This window comes from Neolamprologus multifasciatus, chromosome 3, assembly GCF_963576455.1.
Source record: "Neolamprologus multifasciatus chromosome 3, fNeoMul1.2, whole genome shotgun sequence".
In the NCBI taxonomy this organism is placed as follows: Eukaryota; Metazoa; Chordata; class Actinopteri; order Cichliformes; family Cichlidae; genus Neolamprologus; species Neolamprologus multifasciatus.
Window position 1 is genome coordinate 46782822 of NC_140441.1, and position 9499 is coordinate 46792320.

General features: G+C 39.0%; 1 protein-coding gene across 1 annotated transcript in view; it reads left to right on the plus strand.

Annotated features, from left to right (window-relative positions):
- The first annotated feature begins 2880 nt into the window (after window positions 1-2880).
- Window positions 2881-9499, plus strand: part of rab1ba (zRAB1B, member RAS oncogene family a) — a 15392-nt gene continuing 8773 nt past the window's right edge. Inside the window, exons 1-3 of the mRNA XM_085154025.1 lie at window positions 2881-3262; window positions 8326-8398; window positions 8514-8609. Coding sequence (XP_085010151.1) covers window positions 3249-3262; window positions 8326-8398; window positions 8514-8609 — 183 coding nt within the window. The 5' untranslated portion in view covers window positions 2881-3248. The remainder of the gene's footprint in view (window positions 3263-8325; window positions 8399-8513; window positions 8610-9499) is intronic.

Sequence of the window (9499 nt, forward strand, 5' to 3'; positions counted from 1 at the left end):
CTGTGGTACATAGCCGATTATTAGAGATGGGTTGATCATATATAAGATCGAAGAATTAATCAATGGCAGGACTTCTTTATACAAGCTAAATCTCAATCACTGATCCCGAGTTTCCTCTTCTTCATTTACGGCACCAGCTTAATTACTTTGGACCAGAGATGGGCAGTAACGCGTTACTGTAATCTGATTACTTTTTTTCAGGGAACGAGTAAAGTAAGGGATTACTATTGCAGAAACGGTAATTAGATTACTGTTACTTTCCCGTAGGAACGCTGCGTTACTGCGTTACTAAAACCGTGATTTTTTTGCGAGAATGTCTCATGACAGTGACGTAAGCGAGTGTGACGTTCGTGACAACAGCTGTGTGCAGATCAACAATGGATCATATATCGAGTGTGGGAGAGAGTATGAGCGTGCAACGTTTAAAGTGTGGAAGTACTGACCTTACTTTGAGTTTGATTCATAAAAAGTGACAAAACCATTAGCGTCCATTGTGCGTGGGAAGAAAACTTCTTTTTACAGTGAAAAAAACCCCTAAACTTCCAAGCAAGCACAGAGTAAACTACCACGTAATGGGAAACTCACAGAGAAACTCGCGGATTCTTCCACTGACCGCTGCACACCTGCACCAGGGTAAACCTCCGCCCAAGTGTTTTACTTGCATCTATTTGAAAGACTGAGTGTAAACACACACACAAAAAAACCCATTTTATGCTGGAATGTGCAGAAAATAGGTTTAAATGTTAAACAAATTTCTTCCAGTCAGAGAATGTTGCATATAATTAAATTTTTGCTTGATGCATAAAGTTAAAAGATTAAAACTAATAAAACAAGTTTTAAAAAGAGACTTTTCCATTTGATTACATTTTGTATGATGGATTATGCAGAAAAAGTAGAATTGGGCTGAAAGATCTATCACTTTATCACCTATTCAGGTTGTAAATCGTGTTTTTAAAAAGTAACTAAGTAACTAAGTAATTAATTACTTTTGAAAATAAGTAATCAGTAAAGTAACTGGATTACTTTTGGGGGAAGTAATTGGTAATTAGTTAATGATTACTTTTTTCAAGTAACTTGACCAACACTGCTTTGGACATCATGAGTAGGAACAGTATGTTGTTGCATGTCAATGCTGCTTTATTGATCGAGACTCACCAGCCCTTTTACTTGATAAACACTTCTACAAAATAGAAGTATGGGGCTGTGCTGCTTCCTGTCTGTTGTAATGAGGAACGTTAGGTTGCTAGCAAACAAAACAAAAGAGCTAACAGCGATACTGCAGAGTCAGAGGGGATATGGAGACTGCACAGAGACCTGCTGTCTTCTGAAGTTTCCTGATGACTCTCGTTGGTTTGATGCATCCGTGAGGGTGACGAGACGGAGTACTGAGCTGTGGTGGACTCCTTTGTCATGCGGTTTTAACAGAAACATCTGGAGATCAATGTGACAAAGATCAAGGAAATGATTGTGGACTTTAGGAGAACCAGGAAACCAGTGACCCCAGTTTCAATGCAGGGGGCCGATGTGAAAATAGTGAAGGACTATAAATATCTCAGAGCACACAGTGACAAGAAAATGAAGCTTATGCGTAATTTCAATAAGGAAGCTCTGAGGTCTCACATCTGTCTGATGTCACTCATGCTGTGTGATTAGTGTGGTATCATACATAATTTTATAACTTATACAATTCTTCATTTAGCCCTACATAATAACTGGTGTTGTAATTTAAACTGGCCATATGTTTTCAGTCTCATTTTCCCTCTGGCTGTGCCATCAGCTGAGCTGCAACACCATGAGACACGTGTCTGTTTAGAGCTGATCCTTATCTGAAAACGAAGCTAAAGAAAAACATGCATTTTTATTTGCTGAGATGGCTGTAGTGGAATCATCAGTGTATTTCTGAATTGCTAAAACAACTCTCATCCTTCGAACTCCTTTATTGAATCAACACATTACAAATAAACTCAATCAGCACTGACAATGTTTGCATATTCCCCCGAAACCCTGGGATTGATTATTTAAAGATGATTAGTTTTCACAATAACCATCGACTACCTGTGCCTATGACGAGTTTCCTGAATATAATAGTATTTGAGGGGATCGGTGGCAGAACTATGAGGTAAACGGGCGCTAATCTAATCGATGTGCGTCATTAAATATATTTATTTCGAAATCAAAAAGCCTGCTCATTGGAGCAACAGGTTCGCCAATAAACTGTAATAAACTTCGCAGGTCTTTCCTCCCCACTGCTGTCAGACTCCACAATAAAGACTTTTGCAGCTGTTCAAACACACAAACCCACACATGTGCAATAAGACTGCTATATATGCAATTCTTGTGCAATTCTTCTTCTGACGAAGTTGTATTTTCCTACTCAGTTGTATATAGTATTTGTATTTCTATTTTATTCTATTGTATATAGTATTTTATTTTATTCTATTGCATTTTATTGCATTCCAGTGTTTTCTAATTTCTGCTACATAGCTTTGCACTTCTGCTGTAACAAAACAAATTTCCCACCTGTGGGACTAATAAAAGTCATCTTAAATTTAAATCGCGTTTTTTGATTTGAAATGAGAAAAGTCACACTGAGAGTAAACGCAAGCTCCAGCAGCTCTGCGCTAACAAAGCAAGGCACACTGGCTGCGATGACGTTATGTTGACCACACAGATGTCCACGTTAACCTGACCAGCACAGGTTAACGTGGGCGTGATTCCTAAACAAGCAGCAGGTGTTAAACAGCTGTGTTGTCGTCCGCGTGACACACAAGGAGACGACCCGTCAGTGAAACCGTCCAATTGGCGGATGCAGCACGTGAAACACGGAGAATATGTAAACAAATCTAATCCGGTGTAAAAGTCATTTAACGTGAAACACCGGGAGCTACTGGCAAGCTCCACGAGCCACCATTTCTGTATTTAAAAAAAAAGGTTTACGCTTCGTAATTACACGTCACCTTTCGTCACTTCCGCACCTGCGCAGTCGTCGTATACATTTAGCAAAGAACGGTCACAGAAAGGCAGAAAGAGAGAAAATATACTAACCTAACCGGAGGAAACGATTATATGTCCGTAAGGATTAAAGCTATAAGAGCCGATAGACGCCGACTACAGCGGAGGAGTCAGAGCAGTGACGGGGACGGTAAACAACCGTCGATGTGCCTCTGATATCCGGACATACAAGTCATCTTTTTTTCCTGAGTAGGAAGAGACGAGTCGCCGACAGAGAAACACATCCAGACTGAAACATGAATCCCGAATAGTGAGTTTCACATTAAACATAATCAGCTGCACGGCTGTTATTATTGTCTTCTTCCAGGAAGTATCATGTTTGGCTAGTTTTATGCTACATCATACCAGGCTGGTCGTACTAATGGAGAACGGCAGCTCACGGGCTTCTGTAAACAGGGTGCGAACAGCTTCTTTAATGTGTCAGCTTTCCCAGTGCGGTTTCTCAACACATCAACAAATACTTTGCTTGCTCGTGTCTCCCGTTTCCACCGTGACCGCGGACCTTTAACTACGACCCCCCAACAAACCAGTGCAGTGTAGAGAGAAACGCTAATGTAGTAAAAAAGAAAGAAACGCGGCTATTGTTCATTTCAGATACTAGAGCCAAAACGTGTAAGGTTACCAGCTGGTGATTGGGCTGTACTGGCGTGTTATGGATGACCTGTAGCCGGGGTGAACAGGCTCCGCCCACTGTTTCCCTTTTCTCCATGGAGACGGCCACAGTATGGAACACTCGACAAAAATACGTTTTTAGTCCCACTTACACTTAAACTTTACTATTTCCATATCCATAGTTTTTAGATATATGTAAAGGCAGCTCGTTTGTGTTGTTCTTGTAGACTGTTGCTAAATAAAAACATAGTTTCCACACTTTAGTTCGAAATTCTTGAATGTCACACCATGAAATTTGTTACATTAATTGCCCCGAATAACCATGTGTTCATCTATCTATCTATCTATTAGAGGTGGGAATCACCATACATCCCACGACACGATATTATCACAATACTTAACGCACGATACGATATTATTGCAATTTTTAAAAATATTTTATTTATTCAGATACTGTACATAAAGGTAAACTTTATCAATATTCATTTTATCTAATATCAAAGTCTCACACTCAGTCTTTCTCTCATTTCAGTTTGATTGTTGACAAACTGAACGGTTTGTATTACAGTCTAGTCCAACTTAACTGAATCAACCATCTGGTACAATTATAGCTATTCTGAACTATGCAGTTTATGAAAACTATGCAGCCCCTTCAGCAACTGAAGAATTTGAAAGTAAATTAAAACAAAATATAATTTTACATTAAATAAAAAAGTTTTAAACTTAATTAAAATAAAACATGTCTTAAATTAAAATAAGTAAACTGTCATGTTTATTGCTGCCAAAAAAAAGTTAAACACATTTGGACAGTGAAGGAATGTCAGGATTGTTGCTCAGAAAAAGGATCAACATGTTCTGAAGTCAGAGCATGTTCCAGTCCACAAAAACTTTTTTTGTAACAAAATATCAATTTCTGCTGTCCCTGTATCGATACATTATTAGCAAACAAAATATCACGATACTACACAGTATCGATTATTTCCCCCACCCTATCTATCTATCTATCTATCTATCTACAAACACACACGTGATATAAATATTTATATGTTTAAGGGATTATGACTGATTAATCGTACACTCATAATCTGCCTGTGCACTCAGCCTCTTTGGTTGATCACAGTGAGTCCTGTTAAACCGCTGTGTGTTCTTGGACCTTCATCTCAGTTTTGCGATGACACCAGCTTCTCACCTGAGACCTCGTAACATGACGCTGAGTAGGAATAAATAGCTAACTGGGCACAATTCTGACATTTTCACTTGAAGGTGTACTCACTTTTGTTGCCAGGTTTAGATGTTAATTGCTGTGTGTTGAGTTATTTTCAGCAGAGGTAAATTTACACTGTTATGCAAGCTGTACACTGACTGCTTTGCATTGCATCACAGTGTCATAGCTTCAGTGTTGTCCCATGAAAAGATATTATAAAATATTTACAGAAATGTGAGATTTGTACTCACTTTTGTAAATATACATCCATTAGTGTGTAATTACATTTTCATAGACTTTTAATTAATCCATTAAGTTTGTGGCAGTACACCAAAGGTAGAGGAGAGAGAACTCGTAGGCCTTCACAGGCTGTGGAGGCAAATTTAATTTCATGTTTGCACCTTCAGAGTCTCGATATTAAGGGTCATAGCTATGTTTTGTCATCTGAGAAGGGGTCCCCTTCACCTGGGATGTGAAAACACGATGCAAAGTAACAACCAGCATCTGAAAAAAGTGTCCTCTTTCTTCTCACTTTACGTCTCATCTTCTCTAACACACAAAACACTGAAGGCCTACACTCAGAGTCAGAGTTGTTTTTTTCTGCTGCAGCTATATGCAAATAAATTGGGAGGAGTAAAGGCCCCAGTATACTCACCGTTAGGCACAGGAAGTGGCTGCAGTATTCTTCTGAATGATGGGTGTTGCCACTCAGACAATATTGGTATAAAAGTGCTAACATATAAGGGGAAGAAGTGCAAATCGAAAGCAAAGACTTTGCAGCGTTTTTCCCCCCACAAACTTCCCTCCCTCTTCTTCTTTCACTTCTCCACTGCGTAAAACTCTGGATACTGTAGGTCTTCTGAAAAAGAAAGTCTCACATCAGAAGTGCTTGACTGACTGAACTCTCAAACATGTCTCACAAATTTAGAGGATCATCACTTAGCCTGGAGAAATAGTTTGTTGCTTTATAAGAAAGCCCTCCACAAAGCCAGAACATCTTACTATTTATCACTGATTGAAGAAAATAAGAACAACCCCAGGTTTCTCTTCAGCTCTGTAGCCAGGCTGACACACAGTCAGAGCTCTGTTGAGCCAACCATCCCTTTAACGTTAACTAGTAATGACTCTGTGATTCATCTTTCTGAGTTAACTTCAGTAATTACCTCCTCGAAGCATCAACGTGTCTTCTATATCCCGATTCTACAGGAGTGCTCACAGAAGTCCTGCCATTAAGTGATGTTTCAGTCTTAAGTATGATCAAACTATCTCAATTAATCAGCACAGGCCTTAAAGCTGGCTGTAGTTAAACCATATATATCACATTATGCTTGAATAACCTCCAAAAACAAATGTTTCAACCATAGAGTGCCTAAAATAGCGCCGCCATACTCGTTTTAAATCAACCATTTAATATATTTTCTACTTTGAATACTAAAAATCTGAGTGAACTGAAATGTTTTATTTTAACCTTTTTGTCCATCAGTTGCACACAGAGGTTTTTCATAGATGGCAATGCTCTCACAGTACGTCTCTCTGTGGTCAATCATAGACCTCTAACAAACAAAGGATCATAGTCAAGAAAGAATTCACGAGAATAAAACATTGAAATTAAAAAGATGCTTTTTTGTGAACATAAAAATTGTACAATTTAAAAAAACGTGATGCCGTCAAATTACAGAATCAAAAGTCTAGATAGTGACTATGAAAATGACTGACCACGAACAGCCACAGCTATCACAGCTTAACGTTTTCTTTGGCGTGTGGGGAGACGTTTAAAACATTCGTGCTTTTGCAGCAATAGTTTTACAGCACGTTTTGCAAATTACTGCATTTTGTTCAACGTCATCTGAAGCTCCTCCTGGCGCTATATTATTCCGTGTCTGGTAGGATATAAACACACATGCTCACTGCAGTGTGCCGGGTAGAATATTCTCCAGTTGGGAGGGGGCGATAAACGATGCATTCACAGTGTGCGGAAGAAAAAAAGTGAATATTGCCGTTAGGGTTGCCACAAACGATTATTTTGATAGTCGACTAGTCACCGATTATTTTTGCGATTAGTCGACTAATCAGATCATCATCCATTGGATGTAAAACTACAGCTTATTGCACCAGAAGCATCTGCTCTTATATAACTATCATTAGCTTACAGCTTTAAGTGTTTAAGGTATGTGCTAACTAAAAATAAAGACAAGATGATCGTTTATTAAATTTGAATGAAATTTGCAGATTGTTTCGGTGAAGTAAACTCTTTGCTATCTCTTTGCCAGGACACCGGAGTAAATTCTCGAGCACCTCACACTTCTGATAATCAGCTGTCTGCTTGACCTTTATTCAGCTGTGTAAAAACTGTAACTTTAATCTCAGCCAAACCGATTTACTCAGGAACAAATAAAATACTGAAAAAAGCCAAACAATAACATTTTTAAGTTATCTAAGTGACTTATATATGTTTAACCTGAGTAGCGAAAGACGGCGGTGGGTTTGAAAACGATTAGCCGGGAGTCCGGTGTTCTCACGGCTCTAGTGAGCCTAGCCCCCGGCTAGCTATCGAGCTAGTGGCTAACAGACGTCTCCGAAAACGTCGGAGCGCTTTTGAAAATATGTGGTGTCTTGATAAACTGAGCAGATATTTGAGGTTTACACAGCTACATTCTCGCCTAAAAATATGCTAAACGTTTATTTTGTGACCCAGAAAGAATAATAAGAGTAATATTAAAACTAAGTAGCTGCTGCCGTTGTTGGAAACTGAGCTGGGCTGCGCTATGAATTCTGGGACACAGCTTCTTCTTCGGGGTTTAACGGCAGCTGGCATCCTTGTACATGCAGTGCTGCCATCTTCTGTTTCAGTCCGTTATTACGCTCTTAAATCCTACTACTTATTCCTGCGTCTTTTGGGATCTTACAAAGCTTCAAACGACGCGTCGACTATTAAATCAGTCGTCGACGATTTTGATAGTCGACGTAATCTAATCGTGGCAGACCTAGTTGCCGTGGTAATTTATACTGGATTGTTTCAGTAAAGCCATTTTAACCATTGTATGTGGAAAAACTTGCCATACCTATATATCGAGTCTATTCGATATATCACCCACCCCTGATTTGAAGAACACGGCACTTTTCAGGGGTCGAGTCGTATCAGCTTAACCTTAGCTAACGTTTATCTGCACACTCCTTTTGAAAGTTGTGTTTGAACAGAAATTGTAAAAGGAAAAAAAGTTGTATTGTCCATTGTTATAAAGTCACATAGGTCTGATTGATTGTTGTAAGATGAGGTAATATTGTATATATTATAGTATATTTATGTTTTTGTTGTGACTTGATACACATTTGTTTGAGCATCCCTACTTCAAATTAAAAAAACAATGGTTCCATTTAATTAAAGGGGGATTTTGCACTTAGTCGGGTTGTATTATAAAATGTTTCCCACTGTTTTTGATTTTGTTCTTCTTTTTTATTGCAGTGGAAATTTTTCAGCCTTGTTCTTTGTATTTCAGTGACTATCTGTTCAAGCTCCTGCTCATTGGAGACTCTGGTGTAGGAAAGTCTTGTCTTCTACTGCGTTTTGCTGTAAGTAGTACTTCCTCACTGTAAGATATTTTTCACTTCTGTTGGACTAATGAATGTTTTTAACTGGTTTTGCTGCTGGCCTGACCAAATCATGCTGTCCCTCCTCTTCCTGTAGGATGACACCTACACAGAGAGCTACATCAGCACCATTGGAGTGGACTTTAAGATTCGCACCATCGAGCTGGATGGCAAGACCATCAAATTGCAGATTGTGAGGGCACATGTACACACAGAGCACCATATTTATGGTCTTCTTTTGCAGCTGGTTGAGGGAAATTTGGCCAGAGTGTGACAAAACTTGAAATTCTGAATCTGTGAGATGTCAGCTTTTAGAAAGTGGATTGTTTGCTTGGTTACATTTGGTGGACTGAACATGGGGTTTGATAGTTTATATTTATATTTACACAGCAGACCTGATCTTCAGTTAACCCCACTGATTTTTAAGTTTAAGTTAGGGCTTCTGTGCAGGCCAGTCAGTAAAGTTCTTGCTAGTTTTCTAAAGGTAGTTTTTCACTATTAGAGAAATATGTTTTAGATCGTTGTCATTTTGGGAGACACAGCGATGATGCAAATCTGTTTTTGCTCTGACTGCTTCATAATACTAATCACTCTTGATACTTGGAAATGCTGTGATAACTTTGCATATCCATCTCCTGCTTTGTGAGAATCAACAACTCTTTTTCCTCAAGTCCAAACGGATGTTTTGTTTTGATCGTTTGTGAAGTGACAGGTCAAATCCTCGCTGAACTTTTTATACTACATGTACATTGGACGATTTCATTGTAACCACTGGGCAACTGCTGTAAAACAACCCTACATCATAAACCTCCTGCAACAAGCTTTACACTTTGAAAGTCAGACAAGTATTGTTCTCCTGGCAACCGCCAAACTCAGATATGTCCATCAGATTGCCAGGAGAAGTTACCCAACAGAACAGTCTCCACTTCTGTATTGGCAGCATGCTTTACACCACTGCTTCCGATGCTTTGCGTTGCCTGCGGTGATATAAAGCTGCTTTGCCATGGAAACCCCTTCCATGAAGCTCTCACTGTTCTTGACCCAATCTTAAGGATTCTGAAGAAAGTTTGTAGCACTTGATAA